Below are 21,866 nucleotides of genomic sequence, written 5' to 3' on the forward strand. Positions count from 1 at the left end.
TTGGGGAGTCGAGTCGGATTCTACAGTGACCAGGAGGAAGTTCAATTAAGGAAGGAATTTTCACAAATTGCCACTTTGTGGGCCCCACCCTGAGCATTCGGGGGGTTAGCAGATGATAGAATTCCTTATTAATTATTGAGAGGGGAGCCAAGCAACCGGCAAGTCCGTGAGGTCGTCCCATTGTAGTCTTTTCACGTGGATAATAACAATTATTTTGCCACTTTGTGGGCCCTGCCCTGAGCAGTCGGGGACTTTTGAGGTGGAGATTGTTGCCAGTTTAAAACCACGTTGAAAAATTATTAATCATTTTCCGTTTGTTGGGTTTGCACGGTCCTGAGGTTCAAGTAGCGGCCATGGATCGAGCAAAGAAGTCCCGGAAGCCAGTGAGACAACAGGTCACGAAGCTTTGCAACGAAATAGAAGCGGAAATCGCCACAGGAGTCCCGTACAGACAGACGTTGTTGGACTTATTGAAGAAACTGGATGTGGCGTCGACTAAGCTCATCAATGAAGATGAGAAAGTGAAAGAAGCCATGTTGGATGACGACGTAGCCGATGTGGATTTAGAAACTGAAGCAGATGACTGTGAGAAGTATCAAGACAAGATTTTAGTGGCTGAGAGGATTGCACGTAATGCTATAACCCCTGAGGTATCAAACCAGATCCCAAGTTGCAGCAGCACTCCAGCAAACAACGGTACGGATCACACGAAGTCATTCAAGCTGCCAAAAATAGAGCTGAGGAAATTCAATGGGGAGGTAAAAGAGTGGCTAGGGTGGTGGTCTCAGTTTGAGAAGATCCACGTTGACACCAAGATCCACGACTCCGACAAATTACCTATGGTACCTGGAACTAAACCATTGCAGCTAGTGAGCAGTTTCCCTCAGACGGCAGAAAATTATGGACAGGCGCTGGATGCTTTGAAGCAGACTTATGGAAGAGAGAGCCTTTTAATGCAAGTTTACATCCGGGAGCTGCTGAAGTTAGTGATTTGTAACGTCAGTCAGAAGGAGAAGATTCCCCTGGATGTAATGTACCTCAAGTTGGAGTCGCACTTGAGGGCGCTAAAGACATTAAATTTGGGCGCTGCTGATCCAGCCACCTGGTTGTTCCCTTTGGTGGAATCAAGTTTGTCTGTTGAGACGTTGCAAGCATGGCAACGCAGCCCGTTATCAAAAGTCGACGGGAAATTAGAAAATCCCCCAAGAAGCTGTCTTGATCTGATGATGGAATTTATCAAGAATGAAGTGCAGGGACAACAACAAATTGCTCTGGCCCAGACTGGATTCCAATCAAGCTCCAGCGGTAAGGACGGGAAGAACAAGAGGCACCGAAAAAGTGAAGATGAAGAGTATCCCGTAACTGCTGCCGCCCTGGTTGCTGGTGATGTTAAGAAGATAAGATGCGTCTTATGTGGAAAGAACAATCATCAGAGTCAAGATTGCTTCAGGGCAAAGAAGATGAGTCATGAGGATAAGTTGGCCAAGGTGAAAGAAGCCAACGTCTGCTTCAGGTGTCTAAGACCAGGACATATCTTCAGAAAGTGCAAGGTCCGCGTGGATTGTCCAACTTGTGAGAAAGGTCACTATCAAGTAATGTGCCAAGAAAAGAAGGACGGTGATAGTGATGGAGTCCACGAAGTGACCGAGGGAGTGAAAACCATGGTGGTATCTCAGCAATCAGCACTGGCAATGGGTGTGTCATCAAAACAAGACAAAATAGTGCTCCGCGGAACCATGCAAGTAAAAGTTCTCGGACCTAATAATGAAGTGAGAAATGTCCGAGTTCTAGTGGATTCAGGGAGTGACATCAGCTACATACAGAGAAAGTTAGCCGATGATTTGAAGCTGAAACCTGTGGGCAAGAGGATGTTCCAGACAGAAGTATTCGGTGGTGGTGACGAGATCGCCGAGAGAAAGGAGTACTCTGTGAAGATCCAAGGAATCAACGGAGGGAAAGAAAACCTGCAGATGTTCTCTCTCAGATGTTCTCTCAAGAATATATTTGTGGAGTATGTGATCCTGTCCCGTATGGCCCGTGGGTGAACGAGCTGATGAAAATGAAGGTGTACCTTACCGACGTCGCGTCAGACCCCTCCGAGATTCACATCTTGTTAGGATCCAATCACATTGGAAGAATTCTCACAGGGAGGATGGCTAAAGTTAGTCCAACCATCATTGCGACAGAGACAACGGTCGGCTGGTACTGGAGAAGCGTCCGTCCCGAAACAGCGCACCATGGCTCAACTATGTATTGCGAAGTTGGCCAAGACAGAAGATATAAGTGTTCTGTGGGATTTGGACATTTTGGGAATCAAGGACAGTGCATTGAGGGTCAGCACAGAAGAGCATGACCAGCAGGTCAAGGAAGATTTCCAGAAGAATTTGAGGAGAGCAGATGATGGCCGGTACGTTGTGAAGTTACCGTGGATTAGTGAGTCCATCCCACTCCCTCATAACCGTGGAGTTGCTGAAAAACGCCTGCAATCAGCAACCAACAAGCTTATCTCAAGAAAGGAGTTTGAACGATATGACAACATTTTTAGCTCTTGGGAGGCGGAAGGAATTGTAGAAGTCTACGCGGAGAAAGGAACAGACCACGATGGACATTATCTTCCGCACCGTCCAGTGTTCAAATCGGATAGCTTGACTACACCAGTGCGTCCAGTTTTTGACGCCTCTTGTCGAGTTGGGAACCAGCCTTCTCTCAATCAGTGTTTAGAGAAGGGTCCCAATTTAGTTGAAATGATCCTGCCCATCCTCCTCAGATTCCGGAAAGAGAAGGTGGGAGCAATCTCTGATATTAGGAAGGCCTTCCAGATGATTGAAGTGGATGGCGAAGATAGGAAATATCAGAAATTCCTGTGGTGGGAGGATCAAGGGAAGAAATTACTCAAAGTGTACCAGCATTGCAGAGTTATTTTTGGAATGAACTGTAGCCCGTTCATTCTTGCAGCAGTGCTGGATTTCCATCTCTCCCAGGTTCCAGAGAATGAGAAGAAGACAAATCTGGAGCTGTTAAGGTCGCTCTACGTGGACAATTGTGTGACGTCCTTCGACACGTTGAAAGAATACGAAAAGTTCAAGAACGAGTCCACGATGATATTGGAAAGCGCGAAGATGGACTTAAGGCAGTGGGAGTCCAATGCAGATCAAGTAATGGAAAATGAGATCACATCTGTATTGGGATACAAATGGAATAAGAAGAGTGACCAATTGTATTGCGATATTCCCACCGAGTGGGGCGAAGAAGGTGACCCTGTCATAACGAAGAGAAGTGTCCTCTCCCTGGCTGCACAAGTTTTTGACCCCATTGGTTACACGTCACCAGCCGTCCTGCAGTTGAAGTTATTGTTGCGTTGCAGGAATCCTGGGCGCAAGACATGAAGTGGGATGAACAATGGGACGAAGCAATCCCAAGATTGGAATTGCTGGGATGCCTGATTGGAGCAAGATTAGCAGAGACGGTGAAGAGAGCGATGGGATATGAAGACGTCCCCACCGTCTACTGGACAGACTCCACCACGGCGCTGGCGTGGATTCGACGGGACGGAGACTGGGGTACATTTGTGGGAAATCGAGTTCGTCAGATTTTGAAGATTTCGAACAAAGAAGAATGGCGACACGTCCCCGGCAAGATAAATCCCGCCGACCTACCTTCAAGAGGATGCTCACCGACCGAATTGTTGTTATCGAAATGGTGGGAGGGACCAGACTGGCTCAGAGGAAGCGAAGACAATTGACAGAAATCACCAGGGGAAACGGACGAAGATGAAGTCCTCGCGGAGGTGAAAAAGTCTACGTGGATGAAAGTGGCCAGAACTGTTCCAGTAGCATCGTTCGTTGCGAAGTTCGCATCATATATCAAGAATGTTCGTGTCGTAGGATATGCAGTTCGAATCCTGAAAGGAATGGATAAAGAAGAACTACGTAAAGCATGGACAATAGCTGAGCTAAGGGCGGCGGAAGTAGTCCTGTTAAAAGTCATGCAGGAGCGATACTTTCCCGACGTAAAGCAAATCAATTTGAGAGTCAGTAAAATGAAGGACGGGCTACTCCACGTTCGTACCAAGTTGGAGTATAGGGAGGATACCGAAGCATTCAGATTTCCAATCCTTCTGCCCAAGGACTGTCCGATGGTCCATGACTTGATTCGAGAAATTCATCGCATTTATGGTCACGGCGGTATCCAATTTACATTAACCAAGTTGAGGGAGAAGTATTGGATTCCCCAAGGAAGAAGAACCGTGACCCACGCCCTGAGGAAATGCGTGACCTGTCGGCGACAAGATGCAAAACCATTGCAAGTTAATCCTGTTGCTTTGCCAGAGAAGAGAGTGGCGACAGGAGAAGTTTTTGCAACAACCGGAGTGGACTTGGCAGGACCGCTGTTTTTGAAGAACAAGTCAAAAGTGTGGATAGTTTTATACACTTGTGCCGTGTACCGCTGAGTCGTTTTGGATCTGGTGGAGTCACTCAGTACCGAAGCCTTCATCAACTCACTGGAGAGATTTGTGAGTATGTATGGACGTCCCAATACCATCTACTCGGACAATGGGACAAACTTTGTGGGCGCTGATAACCTGTTCAAGAAACTGGACTGGATGAAAATTGAAGCGGCGACCCAAGTGAAGCAGATTCAGTGGATTTTTAACCCACCTACTGCTGCGTGGTGGGGAGGATGGTTTGAGCGCATGGTCAAGTCTGTCAAGGACCTGCTCAAAAGAATGTTGGGGAGAGCCTCATTGACGAGAGACGAGTTGGCGACTTGTTTATGTTCAGTCGCGGCCACGATCAATGAGCGACCACTTACTGCAGCGACTGAAGACATTGATGATCTCGTTGCACTGACTCCAGCAATGTTCCTCAAGGGTACGAAGATGACAAGATTCCCGGAAGTGGAGAAAGTCACCGGGAAAGAATTGCAAGCCCGTTACAAGCATGTGAAGAAGCTGCAACAGGACTTACAAGCAAGATTTCGAAAGGAGTATCTAGCTGAACTCGTGCAGAAAGCTAGTGAAAAGAAGACTCCTGACCCCATCGTTGGTGATGTCGTACTGGTCCAAGTGGACAATAAGAAAAGAGTTGAATGGCCACTCGGACGCATCATCCAGCTAAATCCAGGAAAGGATGGAGAACCAAGATCTGCAGTAGTGAAGACTTCAAAGGGAATCCTCCGAAGACCGCTGCAGAGACTTTCCCCTTTGGAAATTCCGTCAGGTGACAGAGAGATGTCCAAACCGGAAGAAGAACGCCAAGTCCAAGACTTTGAAGAAGAAGACACGGATGATGATACCGTTTTGCAAGAGTCAAATGAAGATCTCGTGGATGAAGCGTTGCCAGAAGTAATCACCAGAGCAGGACGCAAGATAAAGAAGCCTGATCGTCTGGGAGTTTTGCAAAGAGTGTTAATACATGATGATAGCATTAGTAATTAGATTCGTATTTTAGTTCTTTCGCTCATGTTTTCACGAAAGAAGGTGGGAGTGTCGAATCTGATGAGTAATAGTAATGTATGTAATATTTCATGTAAAAGTTATGATTGAGATGATATGTATGAATGTTAGTTTTAGGTTGCCCCTGACATTTGAGTGTCCCGCACGAGCGCAGTCTTTCGTCATCTCATTGTTTTATTGGCCCTCATTTTTAGTTCGTTAAAAGTACTCAAGTAATGTGGACGTGTTTTTGAGAGAATGTTCCACAATTAATTAATCCACAGTAAATAAAGTAGCAATTATTTAAGAGATTTATAACAAGTTTTATTTTATATTTATTTTGCTACTCTGAGTGGATTTATGAGCTGACCTCCTACTCGTAGTAATCATCCCCCACGTCAAATTCGGTGTAACGCTGGTCAGAGGGTATCTGATCGGGACTGACCCAGTGGTGTTCTCAGAGCAGACGCCACAGCTACTATGTTTGTTTTTGCAGTGATTTTGACGTTTAATGCAATTCGGTCGCCTGAATTGCATACAACATAAAATTTGAACAAAAAGTGGAGCATTCAAATAGAACCCACTTATAATTGATTTATAGAAATGACTTATAATTTGTGGGAAAACCAAAATAAGTCGATTGTAAACCCCTATTGTTTGCATAAGTAACTCTATTTTAAATAATATGTTCTGAATATTTAAAGCTTTTTCCACGTTCGTATTGTAAATGCAAACAAGTTTTATGTAGAGTATGATGGTTTAAAAGCCGATCTAACATTTTTTTATAGATCCATTTTAATATCAGAAAATTTCAGATATGGTTCGACTTAAATAAGGTAATTAATTAATTTGCGCAAATAACTCATATTATTTGCAAAAATACTTATGACTTGGATGCTTTAAAAGACCAGCAGCAATTAAAGATTAACTGGATGAAATTTTGCCATCATAAGCTTGTCCAGACGCATGATTTATTTATGGTTTAGCATTGTAAATGCAGGCGAACTATAGATTATGATGATGACTTAAACGCCGGTTTGAGATTTTGTATTGGTTCAAACTTTGTATAATTGTCAATTAGATGCAGTATTCCGTTGGAATCAAAGTTGAGATAAATAAGCAGGTAATCCGGTTTACTTTATAACAGAGGCATAACAAATGTCTAATTGTGTTATCTTTCCATGCACATTGGATATAATACTTGTTACTACCCAGTTGGCAAAAATGACAATGTATTTAATTAACTTTAATTTAACAGAATTATTTACTTGTGTAGTGTAGTGGAGTTAAATTATTGTATGAAGGGCACGTACAGATCAATTGTATAAACTACTAATTATTTTTTGAAGTGCATAGTTTCGCTAGTTAGAAAAATGCATGCAACTCATTTAGTCCAAGTAATTTTTACACCTTCGTGATTTAAAAGCCGATTTAAGATTTTTAAGTTTCCCGATATTAATAATACTTGTTACATCTGTTAAATTCCACCACGTAAGTTTATTGATAATGCCAGGAAATGATTGTAATCTTTAATTTTCATCGTAATATTTCCTGAAACTTAAGGTCTTATCCATATCATCTCATCTTTATTTATGCTGTCAAATTTTAATTTTTTTAAATGCATGTTAAAATTTTATTCCCCATTTTGTACAATAAAAATCATCAATAATAAGTTATCCTTTAGTAGTTGAATTTAAATTGACTTATCAACCTCGACAGTAAGACTCCTGCTGTTGTGGAAATCCCCGTAAATTTCACCCGTTTTATAGTCCCCTGCATATTAATAGTTGCCAAATCACTGCGATATGGTCGACACACCCAAAAAAAGCGACAACTAATCGTTGATGAGTTAACTCGTAATCCAATTTACTTACATGATGCATTTACGTACTCGTGACATGTTATACATAAATTAACCCATTTTAAATGCGCACAACTGAACGTTTTAGAACCAAAAATTGGGGTTTAATTTGTCTTATTGTTGGATCGTAAATCATCTCCACGTATCTATTTACCTAACTTTACAATTATTTAATCCTGGTGTATATTTACGTAATAAAAAAAATTTCTCATGTGTCAGCAATCAATCAAAGATCTTCCATAACTTCGGCATTATTAATAATTATCAGGCAAATCCAGGGTCAATAGAAAGGTCAATAATGGGAGTCAGAGTTTGGGTACGAGAATTATGCATGAAGGTTAATCCGTAACAAAGTTGCTCAAACAAACAATTTGGAATATTTAAAATCTCAGCAATTCTTGTGTGGATGAAGTACACAACATGATAAAATTTCTCCAACAGTAATAAAAACTTCACTCCACCTCCGCGATTTCAGGGCGATTATTCCTTATCATACATAAATTAACAAAACAAGCAATAAATATTTGAATCACTGTAATCCTCCAGCTTTCCAATTTTAGCCTTGTGCCTTATGAAATTATGGATTTTTTACAACCTTTATAAAGTCGGGGTAACAAATCAACCCTCTCAGTTTGTAAATTGAGTTAATTGGAGACGTTAATTAACTCATTTCAAAATGGCTAATTTTAATTTTCTATTAAAAATCACCTTTATTTTCGCCCTAATTATTTCCTCCACTTTAGCTAATGAAGTGTATTATGAATTAGAAATCAGCTATTTCGATGTACGACCAGACGGCGTGCATAAACAAGTTTTAGGCGTTAACAAACAATTTCCTGCTCCAACGCTACGTGCCGAACGGTACGACATATTAACGGTCAAGGTGACCAACAGGATTCAAGATGGTCAAGGCACAACCATCCATTGGCATGGTTTCGAACAGTTCTTGACCCCTTGGGAAGATGGGCCTCGGATGTTGACGCAATGTGACATTCCAACCAATGGGAGTTACACGTATCGATTTCAAGTCAATCAAACTGGGACATATTGGTAATTTTTCTTTAGTATTAATTGACTAAGATAAGTCCTTATCGCTCACCCGATTTTTATTTTACGAAGGTACCATTCTCATCACACTGCCCAAATTACGGATGGTTTATGGGGCGTCGTAATAGTTGACAATACGCCCGAGGTACACAACTATGATGGAGAATTCGTCCTAGTCCTGCACGACTGGTATCACCTCCCTGCCACACTTTTGTCGGCGTGGTACTCCAACACGACTGCCAGCATGGGTGGTCATCCCTTCCCAGATACGACCCTTATCAACGGTGCGGGCTACTACCCGTGCGAATATGCATCATTAAAAAATACCTCCTGCGATCCCTCATTCCAAGGAAGATATCCCGTTTTCGAGGTCGAACGTGGGAAAACTTATCGCTTCCGAGTCGTAAATCCTTCCACCGTGCCGTCCCATCTCTTATCAATGGATAACCATAAGCTAGAAGTTATCGAGGTGGATGGTGTCGACACAGTGAGAGGGACGCCGGTGGATGAATCCCTCATCTCGACAGGGACCCGGTCTTCGTATCTTGTCACGATGAATGGCGATCTTGACCAGTATTGGATAAGGTCTTTGGCCATGTTGCAAATGATGGTGTTGGATTATCCGAATATAAATCCGTATCCGGAAGTGCTTGTTAATGACCCGGAAAGATTGGCGATTCTGAAATATAAGGATCCTCCAAGTGGAGCTGGGAAGAAGGAGGAAATTCTTGATAGTAAACCCTTAACTAATCCACTGGGTAGACAGGGACGACCGGAGATTCATGGTACATAATTTCAGAAAATTTCTGAGAATTACAGACTAAAATTTGTATTTTATATCGTATCTTATTTCCAGACGAAGCCTTGCTCCAATCCACCCTGAAATGTGGTGGTCCTCTGAAAATCCTGTCAGAATCAGTACGCGTAAACGGGTTTGAAACCTACTCTCACGACCCTGTCCACGTTCCCTTCGTCACTAGCCCACCCTACCCGAACACCACCAAAGTTCTGGAACCCGTCAGATTAGACTTGCAAGAATGCTGCACCCCAATTTCTGGCGAAGTTGCTCCAGACTGGGTGAACCAAACCATTATTCTCGACATACCGGACATCGACCTTCCCGAAAACACGTTTAAACCTGGAATTAACAATATTTCCTATGATACTCACACCCTCGACAGACCCGCTCTGGTCAAACTCTTGCGAGGAGAAGCCCTTCCTAAATCCCTTAATCCGATCGAAATTAACGGATTTGGTCACGATTATGTAATAAAATTTTAAAATATGAAAATTTAAAAAAAAGAAATTTTGAAATGAGTGCATTATAAATTGTCATTTTTTTAGGTCGTCGAGCTTATCATTAACGATTACGGCAATTTTGGGCACCCACTCCACCTCCACGGCCACACCTACTGGCTCATGGGATCCGGGCTGAAGTGGGACGGTCCCTTCGTCGAGGAGAGAGATAGACCCAAGTTGAAGTCAAGGTTGCGAAGAGAGACCATGTCCGTGTTGGGGACGTCATGGATGGTTTTACGTTTCCGAGCTGATAATCCGGGAATTTGGTTGTTTCATTGTCACGTAAATGTACATTTTGATGCCGCCCTTGGTCTAGTTTTTGTGGAAGGAGGGGAACAAGCCAGGCAGCTTTGGAAGGATAGAATTCCACAGGAAACGAAGGATCTGTGCAGTTTGTCTGGAATTGTGGTGGACGACGACTCGTCAAATGGTGAGATTGTGAAGCCAGGAAGGAGTGCGTTTGTCATGCTGGTGGTCGCGATTACGTCAAAATTTTTACTTTTATGAGATAATTCTTTCCATTATTACATTAGCTGTTAAATCAATAAAAGTATTATAAAAAGTTGAATTTATATTGATCAACCCTTGCGACGTAGACCCAATCTCCATCTCGAATACCAGGACGGACGACTGTTTTGACTTGCTTTTTGCTTGTGGTTGATACGAACCTCCCACTTTGGTTTTAGTAGTTGGACTGGTTGAAGTAAATGTGGTGGGAGTGGTTGAAACTGTGTGGGTAGGAGTTCCTTTATAGGTCCCAGATAGGACGAAAGTACTCTACATTATTCCAGTAAAAAAAATATATCTTTTAGTCTCAACTTCTCATAATGCCCCTTCATGAAATTAATTCGTTAATTGGTAAAATTACCGAAATCTTTCCTTTCAAAGAGCTCCAATTCATTCCGTCTGCAATTGCTTCGTGAGAATGTAGCACTAAACTTGTCAGGAGAAATATCCAAATTAAAGAATAAATTGAATTCGTCATGATCGAAAAATTTCCAAAGGGGAGAGATGAGAACTCGAAAGAAGTCAAAACTTAACTGCGTATGATTCTCAAGAAAAAAATCCAGTTCCGACTTTTAACTACTGATTAAACACAAACAGGGTGCATAATCTTTTTCGTTGTCCGTAGTTTCTCCAAGGAGAACGTTTATGCACCCTGAAACAGGAAGGTTAAAAGTTTAAGATGCCGAATAGAGATGTTATGCACACTACTTTACTGACCCACTCTTCTGTCTCATTCCAACTTATTGGTCTAAATCACGTCAATTTATGTTGATTGAGTTCAATGGAAAACAAACTGAATGCATAATAGTGAAAATTATTTACAACTTCGTAAATTTTTTGGAATAATCGAAGAAAGAAATGAAAAAAGTACAGACTTTGTCAAATTATACAGATAAATATTTCGATGAGGTGATGATGCTGATATTTGCCAAAAACTATTTATATCTCCACACATATTTTCGTCAGTGGTGGAAGTATTTGACTCCAAAGGTTGCACTTTGAAGTACTCTGCACAAGCTTTCGCATGAATTCCTATACCACCGACATTTTGAAAGATAAGCCGTGCCTAAAATTCTGCAGGGATTTTTCCCAAGATAACGCAGCCTTTTTCAACAACTCGTTCCTTTGATGATTGAAATATTTATATTGATTAGAGTTGATGCGTTGCATGTTACTTCATAAGTGCAAAATGAATAGAGTTCCCACCTGTTCACGTATTTATAAGATTACTATTTCTAGTTGACAGGTGTGGTGTTCAAAGGTTGACGAGTTGAATTATATTTGGGAAGGATGGTCACATGTTCGTTCAATTAGAAGGCCTTAATTCCTTGCTTATCAAAAAATTGATAACATCGAACCACCTCAATAACTTTGCACACCAACCAGTAAATACGAGACCTGTTCTCACTCGAGTATATAATAGCCTGCAAATTATCCAAACTTATCACACACTCGCAAAATTAGGAATCATGGGGTTCGTTTCCTTTCTCGTGTTTGCAGCAGCATTTTTCCACGTAGTGCTGGCCAATAACAACGATGCAGATTTGCAAAAAATATTTGCATCCGCAGATTTTGGTATGATCCCCTCTGTTGGGGACGAGGTACGGAGTGATGCCAATTTGACAGTGGTAAGAAGACAGAAAATATGCAAGAAATAAATTATGAACTGATTTTTATGAAGTGGAAATTCATGTTTTATTTTCGTGGCAGCCAGAAATTATTGCAAAGTATGGTTATCCGATAGAAACCCACTCTGTGTTTACAGAGGATGGGTACATCCTACAATTGCACAGGCGAGTTAACATTTCTTATTGAAATTATTAACTTATTAATTATTACGCAAAATTAACTGTTTTTAAACTAATAAGTTCAAGTTTTAATTGAATTTTTATACACAAAACTGAAGAAAATCGTGCTACAATGCACTTGTGTTACAAAAATCATGTATGAAATGTGAAACCAAATTAAAATTAGGCGACCCGGTTTACTAAATTGCACAGGATTCCTTATGGGAGAAACTGTGGGCCTGCACCGGGTAAAAAGCCCGTCTTTGTTCAGCACGGTCTTCTCTGCGATTCCTCCAACTTTGTCATCACCGGAGTTAACAAGGGCCTCGGTAATTGATGAACAAAATGTTAACATAAAATGCAGAATTTATAATAAATTTTTATATTTTTAGCTTATCTTTTGGCCGACAGTTGTTACGATGTTTGGCTGGGTAATTTCATATCATGAATTAAATGGCATATCATAAATTACTGAAATAAATAATTTCCACTCACTAAATTTTATTTAGGAAATGCTCGTGGTAACACGTATTCACGAAGACATATCACACTTTCTCCTGACACGGACAAGGAAGCTTTTTGGGATTTCAGGTGAATAAAATAGAATTCTACAGAAACTTTTACTCGTCAAAAACGAGTCAAATTTTCGCATATTAATAATTTTCATAGTTGGAATGAAATGGGAATTTACGACCTGCCGGCAAACTTTGACCACATTTTGGCCATCACTGGAGCAGAAAAACTGTATTATATCGGTCATTCAATGGGGACTACGATGTTTTTTGTATGGAAGATGCATTAATTAGCACCAATATTTAACCTATTAAATATGTAATTCGTATCGAATTAGGTGTGCATGACTGAGCGACCCGAATACAATTCCAAAGTAGCCCTAATGAGCGCTTTGGCACCTGTCGCGTTTACGCAAAATATGATCAGTCCGCTCAGATTTATTGCCCCATTCTCAACACAGATCGAGGTTAGCACATTAAAAATGGTGCAAATTCCCTTAACTAGTCAAATTATTTATCCGTACCGTTTTTTTAGTGGCTCTTGGAAATGATTGGACTTCACGAATTCGCAGCAAACTCTCCCTTTTACGACTTGATTGGTGCGACGCTTTGTAACGAGACGAATCCATGGCATGAAATTTGTACAAATGTGCTCTTCTTGTTATGCGGTTTCGATCCGGAACAGATGGACCCGGTATGTACGCTCGTCAACAAAAATTGCGATTTTTTTTACATGAACGAAAAGGTTTGACACAATTTAAACATGTTTTTAGGCCTTGACACCAGAAATTCTGGGCCAACTCCCCGCCGGTACGTCCGTCCGAACCATCGTGCACTACGCACAAGGCGTGACTTCAGGGCAATTTCAAAAATATGATTTCGGAGAAGAGAAAAATTTGCTGGTTTATGGATCCCCGGTTCCACCGGTGTACGACTGGACCAAGATGACCGCTCCTGTTGCTCTCTACTGGGCGCAGAATGATTGGCTGGGTGTTCCAGATGTATGGAATTCTTAATATTTTGTGTCTAAATATGTGAATATTTTTGTAGTTAAAAAATTATTGTTTAACTCTTTCAGGACACGTTACGAGTCATGCAAAATGTCGTAAATCTGCAGCGATTCTGGCGAATTAATTTCGACAAATTTAACCATCTCGACTTTCTCTTTGCCTTGGACCTCGTTCCGTTCGTGAATCGGCCCGTGCTCGAGTTTCTTCATGGTTATTAAGAAGATAAGATAGGATGTAAAAAATACTTAAGAGATATTGGACTAAATAAATAAATAATCAGCATGAATATAAAAACTTCTACATCATCTTTGTTTTTATTTATAAAGTGGAAATTAATTGCACGTATTCTCAATTTGCTAGAAAATCGGCATCTAAATCCTAATAATCTATAATTTGCCTACATTAACTAAACTATTAACAAATGCTGCGTCTGGACATATCCATCATTACCAAATTTTGGATACTGCATTTGGGCGAATACATCCCGAGCAGTATGTAATTTTAAAAATAATTTCTTAAGATTGTGTATTATCTGAAACAAGGGTAGACAAAACTAGCTAATTTATCGAATAAATTCAAAATCTGAAATCGGTCAATATAATTTTACATCATTTTCTTAGAGGATATTCACATCTGACTTACATTTTATAAATTGAATCAATACAAAATCTCAAATCGGCATTTAAGTCAACTATATTTGCAATGCTAGACCTTAAATAAGTTACGCTTTATATCATAAAATCTTACAATAAGTATGAACCTGACATGTTTATGATGGCCAGATTAATCTTTATTTTTGTAGCATCCAAGTTACCAGCATTTTTGTAAATCGTTGTTTTTCAATTCAGTCATTCACTTTAGGTGAGAAAATAAGGGAGCCATTATCTGAAATACAGTGTTATTACAATCAATCTACAATATCTGTTATCGGCGTTAACAACTACCAACTATTGTAGTGTCCAAAGTGTAGGAAGGCGTAATACAACGCTAAAAACTTTGTTCAGGTTTATATTCAGGTTTAACTAAGATATTTAGGATATTATTTCAAATGAACCTTTCAGTAAGTAAACACAGAATTTTCAAATCTTAAAAAACAGCACTATTTTTTTATTGAATTACATATTTCAGTTTATACTTATTTAATTTATAGATTTCTTTATACTTAATGTTTATCAAAATTGGTAAGAAAATAATATTGCGCGTTCGCCTTCCTAATTAACTACTTAAGAACAGGAGCAATTTCCGGTCAATCCACATTTTGAGCATTGCGGTGGCAAGCTACTCGTTCCATCCGAACCCCAGGTAGGCCACACCCCACTATTTCCTGTCTCGGTTTTTGACTGGGGGGACGTTCCTCCTCTGATGACGGTCCCCTTGCAGCCAAGATTATTAGTTTCGGTGACCATTATGACGATTTTCTCTGAAACCCGGGTAATCTATAACACGAAACCAAATTAGAATTAGACGACCTGGTTTTGAATGTATGCAGAAGAGATTTGGAAATCAATTTGAATTTGCCTTACTAAATTGATGGGTGAATTAGACAAGCTTCGAACGAATTTAATATTGATCTGGTCTATGGAGAAAGCTATTCTTGATTTATGGTCAGTTGGGTGCAGGACAGATCTTTTATACTCGTTTCTCGTTTATGGTTCATGAATTCAACTCTTACAATTCCATGAGAAGTTTAACCAGAAATACGTACGAATACAAACAATGGTGCCGGACATGGATGCATAACATGGTAGCAAATCAGTTAATTACAACAAAGTGTACACATTTTATTGCAGCTTAGTAGATATGGCATGGTCAATTTGCATGTGCAGAAAAAGTGCGTAAGTTCGGGTCCATGAACAGAATGCGTCAACACGAGATCATGAACGGATAAAACCGTCATTCATATTCTGCCAAGATAAACAAATGCATACGATGTATGCATTTTAATTTTAGCCTTGCTGATTAGTTTGTGTGTGGCTGGAATACATTGTGGTAAGTGGTTATCATCTTCATATTACAGGTGCTTGACAAGCTCGATAAACGAATTACAATTAAACTATTAAATTTTGATCGTAAATACGTCATAATTATGGAAAACCTTTATTGCAACAAATTTACATTAAAAACCTGAGAATTTATGAACTGAATTTGTATGCATGGAACTTATTATTTATTGTAATACTACATACAATAAAGTAAATTTTGCCACAATGCAATTAACAAAAGATTTCATTGACATTTATTATTAATTTAATTACTCCTACAGCAGCAATTTTGTTCTTGTGTTTCTCATACTTTTGTGAGGACGAATGATTTTCGTAAATGAGGCTATATATAAGGCTTTAGCTTAAAGTGAATGAGGACTATTTTGGAAATCAGCGAGAGATTTTGGGCCTGTCTATAAATTCATATAATTGCAAAATTGTATCTAAATATAACAGATGCTAGTAATTCGGATACCAAAAAATCTGGAATTGGCGTTTAACATGGATGGCAAAACTTGATTGGACTTACAAGTTTACTTACTTTACAGTTTATAAATTGCTCTGCTCGTATCTTTTACTGATATATTTTTATTGGTTTCGATTGCAGAAGAAATTACTTTAAATTATAATTAATTACAAACTTTCATTTATAAGTTAAATTTGGTTGGTGGATAAACTAAAAATCTGACATCGGCGTTTACATCAAGTTATACATGCACTTTAAGAGTTGCTTGCATATATGCAAAATTAACATTCATATTTAAAATTTGATTAAATATCCTGTGCACTGTTTAACGTAAAATTTTAATAAGTAACTAAATTTTTAGCTTAAATAAAACATATCTATTATTTATACGTAATTTATAGGTTTCTTAAAAAATTATCATACAAAGTGTAATAAAAATAAGATTATGCGTTCGTCTGCCTAATTCCTAAGAACAGGAGCAATTTCCTGTCGATCCACATTTTGAGCACTGCGGTGGCAAGCTACTCGTTCCATCCGAACCCCAGGAAGGCCACACCTCACCATTTCCCGTCTCGGTTTTTGACTTGGGGGAGGTTCCTCCTCTGGTGACGGTCCCCTTGCAGCCAAGATTGTTCGTTTCGGTGACCATTATGACGATTCTCTCTGGAATTCTGTCAGGTATCAGGTTATCTAAAAGTAGGGTAAAACCAAATTAAATTAAACGCCCCCGTTCACTATATATTCTGACATGGGTCACTGTAAATATTTTGATTTACGAAATTTATTTGGAGCTGATTCGATAAATTTCGAATGAATTTGGCGATCGTCTTTTAGTAGAAAGGTCTTCTCGATTGATGTCCAGTTGTGTCCAGAACCCATCTTTTTATACCCATTTCGTTTATGGTTCATGAATTTCACTCGTAAGATTTGGTAGCAAGTGCAAGCATACCAGTTTATGAAGAATGGTCGGCATAACATGTTGGCAAAACAGTGGCTCATTTTACACATGCAGTTGCAGTTTAGAGTCTCATATTGCATGCTAAATGTACATCCATGCAAGGAAAGTGCGTGAGTGGTCATGAACACAATGGGTCAACGCAACATCATGAACCGATAAGACCGTCATTTGTAATCTGACCAAATAAACAAACCAAAAGCAAAAATGCACACAATTTGTGCATATTCCTAATTTGGCTTTGCTGGTTGTTTGTGCAACCATATCGGTGATAAGTAGTTATCAGTATTCCCAAATTACATGTTTAGCGAGCTCAGTGTGTAAATCGGATCTAGTTGATCATGACCATGACCATTCATGTCTGGGAGAGTTTCAAATTAATTTTTGAATTTTGCTAAGGTGGACGCCATAGTTGAATTTATTTAAGATTTTAGTTGTCTAAAAATAAAAATAAAAGATTCAAAAACATTTTAATGGTTTGAGTTGAGTCGTATAACTAAACAGGTCTGTGTTTTTTTTATTATTTGGTCTTAAATGGATGGTAATTATTCTCTCAATTTTCAGAATCTATTTCGTACATCGAGAAAGAAATCACAATAGTAAAATTTGTCACTTAAAATATATAATTTTTATATTTTTCAAATTATGTAAAGTGGTGAGAAGGAATATCTAATTATTAAAAATCCTGGATGCTGATATAAACATGAGATTATACATAAAAAATGAGTGTTTTACATATATTAAGCGTTTTATTTAAACCGACGTGACACGAATAAACAACTAAAAATTTAAAGCATTTCATTAGCACATATATTTTGTGCACCATCCAAAAATTATGCACCATTGTAATAAATGAGATGGTAAAATGCATCGACGAACTTGTCAAACTGATGAGAGATATTACAAAACTGCGAACGTTCCATGCCGTTTTTTATTATATTGTTTCTTAAATTAGAAATATTCATTAGAAATACACTTTTATAACAATTAAAATATTCGGCCTTCAACTTTAGTGCTTTTGTCTGTTAATAAACATGTTTTCGCAATTTCCTCGAGATCTGTAAATCTAACACTAATGATGGAAGCTAGTTATAGTCAAGTTACTTAAAATAAATAAAATAATGATTTATAATCGGGGTATTTAAAGCATTTTAAATTGAAACGGCTTTTACAAAATTCTCTGATTTCAGTAAGTAAATTACAGAAAAGGATGATGGTAAAATTGTTCATTAGAGATTTTGTAAAGAAAATATAAACAAGATTCCACTAACAAATTCAGATTTCTACTAAATACTTGCAATTGTATTAAAAATGTGAATTTCTTTTGAAAAGCGAAGATAATAAAAAATAGAAAATTCTATTTGCGACAATCACAACCTTGATTTGATCCGCAGATTGAGCATTGCGGTGGGTTGCTGCTGCCGTCTGGATCACTCATTAATATCCGCACCCACGACAAGACCGGAAGTTTGGATGGGTGTGGCAGGCTAATTGTCGACGTCTCCATTATCACCAAAGTTATTTAACTGCGTTCTGCCGGTTCTGAAAAAAAATCCATATGAAATGCACTACACTACAAGTGAAAGCATGACAAATTTCAGTTAAATTATGCATAATTTAATGCAATTTACTCACCAAAATTTCGTAAATACGTTCCCAACGATTCCTTAATCCTTTTTTGATTTCACTGGCTCTCCTCTTCGATGGCTATTGCTGCTCGGGAATTGTGTAAGGTCAGTTTTATACCTCGGATAAGATCGCAAATCCAGCTTGCATACGTCACTTTTAGTTTTCATGATCATAATTTTTGGCCAGGACGGAAGAACGGAAGCTCAATATAATTAATACATGCATAGAGCACAGTAGCATGTTCCTAGATTACACAAAATATATGACCAACTACAGCCCGATTAATAGACAGGTCAGTAACGACACGTCAATCCGTAGCTCTTGACGCAGAGAAAGTTCATGAAAATCAAGATTATGAAATGAAACGTGATTTCATGTGTCTGACAATAATTCGACACCGCTACATATGTTAAGTGATGTGGGAACCAGCCAATTTTACAGGAGCTATATACATTATGCTTATACTCCACCATTAAAATGAAGGCATGACTAATTTACATATTTAGTAATACAATTCCTTACTGGAAGTTGTGTTAACACGATCGCCACAAGTATCAAAATTCATGTCGTAAAGCTCATGAGATGTTATATGCGAAGGAAGTATATTTTTTATCCATTTGCATATAAACCTGTGGAAAAACCATGTTTATTGTGTGCGATATATACTCGTGTTGAATAAATTAGGAATATAATTCATTCGTTATTCGTTATTCATTCATTCATTACTGAGGCATTAAAGTATTGAATAGTTAGATAAGTACTTTAATTGGATAATATGTATGCCTACAGGGAGTATTTAGTAGATAGAAATTCGAAGAAAAGTTGGACTTTATTTTCTCGAGCTGTCTGGTGCTATTCTGCACTCATTTCCAAGAATTTACGGAAAAATTGAAGTATTTCCGAAAGTTTTCTTATGAGACTTTAATTTAAATGGCCTTTCAATCGCTTCCTAAATAAAAATTAAATCAAGAGAAAGCATATTATGCTTTCTTTATTCATATTATGCTTTATTCATTATTAAATGTAGAAATTAAATTAAAAAACAATTTCAATGTAAATCATGACTTGCAAAAATTCTCACATTTATTTCATTTCGGGTCACAAATTATTAAATCAATCAAAAACCAAATTTCCACAAAATTAAATATGAAATTACAAATTAACTCATGATTTCTCAATTTATACGATACTTGTGTAACGCAATAGATATATAATAGATTTATTATTATTTATAATGACCAATTGACTATCTAAAATTATATCAATATATTTAAGTTCATTTTTAAAAAAGTAGAAAAGGTGTCGAAATTTGCGAAGGTAATTAAATTTGAACGGTTCCGTTCCTCCAAAGAATTTGCGAAATTTCTATTTGCACGAACAGCCACTGCACTGGTTGACCCACAGGTGGAACATTGTTGTGGAGACCCACTTAATTCCCCACAACTCTTTTTTGGAGAAGGAGACAACATCTTGGAGCTGTGCTTTTGTGGCATTTCAAAAATAGCGATTTCATCGATGATGGAATACTTATTGCAGGAAAACATCTCCGTAATTTCTTTGGGGACCAACAGTAAACTGCAAAATGGAATATATTCAAGTGAAAGCTATAAAGTATTTTGTATGAGAAAATGGTATGATTTAGAAGCCAAATTCCTATTATTTTTACTTACTGGATTTGTTGTACAATTAATTCAGGTAGAAAGTGTGAAAAGTTACAAAGGTTGAGATGAATTGTAATGTGATTTGCGCCTCTGATTTCTGAGTGACTTTCAGATTCAGCTTTCAGCTCACTTTCTTTATACCCAAGCGAGCATCAGTAGTTCATGAGTCGAGTATAATTTCAACAGAAGAACAATGAGAGGATGTGAAATGTGTCCGAGCCCAGCATCAGAATTCATGAACAGATTATGCACGGCACAAATTAAGTAGTAAACATGGGCCCCATGTTAGTACTGGGGACCCCATGTCATGGGGTCCCCAGTACTAATCCTAAGAGTGATTTTATGCATAGTACCGCTTAGTTTTAAATTATATATAAATTTCAAAAATATAATTCCATCGTGTTTTGAATTGACTGGATCGACTGTGGTCCGGTTAACAATTTCTATAATATCGTTTGTCTTACAAAGCTTGTTTGATATTAAATAAAATGGCACAAATCTCAACCATGGAAATACTAAAAATTTTGATTTTCTTAAAAAAACTAAATTTTCACGACAAACTGTAATATTTTACACTACTGTTGATTCAAAATTAATATGCAGTAAAAATTCTGTAAGGTTATTTGGCGGATGATTGGTTTCCATTGATTGGTTTTGTTTATATTCTCAAAATTTCACATGATTTTCATTCAAAACGTAGAAAAAATGTGCATAATTAAATCGTTGTCAGTGTCAACCAGCAATTTCGGCCATTTTACCTTTTAAAAAATTTCGAGGAATTTACTGCATATTAATTTTGAACGAACAGTAATACAATTTTGGTTCTCCAAAACATCGATATATTTCTTGTATATATATTTTATAACTTTATAAAGTTAAAGTTGTATTTAAATACATATCACATTATTTATCACGTTAGGTATCAGGTTGAATCAATCTGTACCTTTGAATGTATGACAATTATACCACATTACTATACATGGTTTGAAACTTCTAATGAACACAAATATGTTGAAATGTTGGGCATTTTAAACAAACCGATTAATTTTGTTTGATTGGCAAAAAATATAATTTTTGAGCCATGGACTAAAATGAACACAAAATATGGTACAACTGTTTGTCATACTCTTCGTATCACATCTCATTTGCCACAAGAACAGCTCCCAGTTGATCCGCAGGATGAGCATTGTGGTGGCAAGCTACTCGTTGACCGCCGCACCCACCAGGTCGAGATTTTGAGATGCTGCTGATGATTTCCGGAGACGACAATGGTCCCGCACTTGTCAGAATTATAGGTGCCAGTGAGCATATTGATATCTTTGCAAAAATTCCACCCACTAAAAAATATATAAACAAAAATGTCAAAAAATAATCAATATTAAAAAATGTACAAAATTTGAAAATATGCATAAAGCTTACTACACACATTTAGAAATTTGACTGTAAATTTTGGGATTGTTTTTGATTGTCTCGCTGGAGGTGATTTTCTCTTATTGAAATGCTAGTTTGAACCTCAATCTCCAACTGATGTCCATTTGTGGAGAAAATGCCTCAATTTATACCGTTCCAAGTATCCACGCAGTAGTAGTTATCACTGTAAAATAATAGTGCAAAAACCATGCGTCAGTCGCAATTCCAGAATTGGATGGAATATCGCATGTACATAAAGCACGATAGAAAATTATGCTTAAACTCTTCAACAAAGTATTTAATTTC

The 21,866-nt window shown here is 38.1% G+C and overlaps 4 protein-coding genes and 1 long non-coding RNA gene across 5 annotated transcripts; 4 read left to right on the forward strand and 1 right to left on the reverse strand.

Moving 5' to 3' along the window:
• Window positions 1-2,237: 2,237 nt before the first annotated feature.
• Window positions 2,238-3,386, forward strand: LOC118435375. The gene has a single exon (XM_035851373.1). It carries the CDS (start codon window positions 2,238-2,240, stop codon window positions 3,384-3,386), a length of 1,149 nt encoding a protein of 382 aa, XP_035707266.1.
• Window positions 3,387-4,519: 1,133 nt separating this feature from the next.
• LOC110849008 lies at window positions 4,520-5,437 on the forward strand. The gene has a single exon (XM_022096384.1). The coding sequence runs from the start codon at window positions 4,520-4,522 to the stop codon at window positions 5,435-5,437; it is 918 nt and encodes a 305-aa protein (XP_021952076.1).
• Window positions 5,438-7,938: 2,501 nt separating this feature from the next.
• LOC110848384 (oxidoreductase OpS5) lies at window positions 7,939-10,209 on the forward strand. The gene is made up of 4 exons (XM_022095587.2): window positions 7,939-8,345; window positions 8,415-9,127; window positions 9,199-9,608; window positions 9,687-10,209. Exons 1-4 carry the CDS (start codon window positions 7,972-7,974, stop codon window positions 10,146-10,148), a joined length of 1,959 nt encoding a protein of 652 aa, XP_021951279.1. The 5' UTR covers window positions 7,939-7,971; the 3' UTR covers window positions 10,149-10,209.
• Window positions 10,210-11,545: 1,336 nt separating this feature from the next.
• Window positions 11,546-13,757, forward strand: LOC110848750 (lipase 3). The gene is made up of 10 exons (XM_022096047.2): window positions 11,546-11,776; window positions 11,859-11,941; window positions 12,149-12,264; window positions 12,328-12,366; window positions 12,445-12,526; window positions 12,605-12,719; window positions 12,786-12,914; window positions 12,983-13,141; window positions 13,221-13,448; window positions 13,526-13,757. The coding sequence occupies exons 1-10, from the start codon at window positions 11,618-11,620 to the stop codon at window positions 13,673-13,675; spliced, it is 1,260 nt and encodes a 419-aa protein (XP_021951739.1). The 5' UTR covers window positions 11,546-11,617; the 3' UTR covers window positions 13,676-13,757.
• A 7,218-nt stretch (window positions 13,758-20,975) lies between these two features.
• LOC118435462 lies at window positions 20,976-21,707 on the reverse strand. The gene is made up of 2 exons (XR_004834764.1): window positions 21,577-21,707; window positions 20,976-21,487 (listed from the first exon to the last, which is right to left on the reverse strand). It is a non-coding gene; the product is annotated as an uncharacterized LOC118435462 (long non-coding RNA).
• Between the last annotated feature and the right edge of the window lie 159 nt (window positions 21,708-21,866).

Source organism: Folsomia candida, unplaced genomic scaffold (assembly GCF_002217175.1).
Source record: "Folsomia candida strain VU population unplaced genomic scaffold, ASM221717v1 Fcan01_Sc004, whole genome shotgun sequence".
NCBI lineage: Eukaryota > Metazoa > Arthropoda > Collembola > Entomobryomorpha > Isotomidae > Folsomia > Folsomia candida.

Bases quoted from the DNA above. Each gene is read 5' to 3' on its own strand.
- LOC110849008 (XM_022096384.1), top strand. From the start codon at position 4,520: ATGTATGGACGTCCCAATACCATCTACTCGGACAATGGGACAAACTTT.
- LOC110848384 (XM_022095587.2), top strand. From the start codon at position 7,972: ATGGCTAATTTTAATTTTCTATTAAAAATCACCTTTATTTTCGCCCTA. The intron at 9,128-9,198 runs GTACATAATTTC...TCTTATTTCCAG, and splicing joins GGGACGACCGGAGATTCATG to ACGAAGCCTTGCTCCAATCC. The intron at 9,609-9,686 runs GTAATAAAATTT...TCATTTTTTTAG, and splicing joins ACGGATTTGGTCACGATTAT to GTCGTCGAGCTTATCATTAA.
- LOC118435375 (XM_035851373.1), top strand. From the start codon at position 2,238: ATGGCTCAACTATGTATTGCGAAGTTGGCCAAGACAGAAGATATAAGT.
- LOC110848750 (XM_022096047.2), top strand. From the start codon at position 11,618: ATGGGGTTCGTTTCCTTTCTCGTGTTTGCAGCAGCATTTTTCCACGTA. The intron at 12,915-12,982 runs GTTAGCACATTA...CCGTTTTTTTAG, and splicing joins CATTCTCAACACAGATCGAG to TGGCTCTTGGAAATGATTGG. The intron at 13,142-13,220 runs GTATGTACGCTC...ACATGTTTTTAG, and splicing joins ATCCGGAACAGATGGACCCG to GCCTTGACACCAGAAATTCT.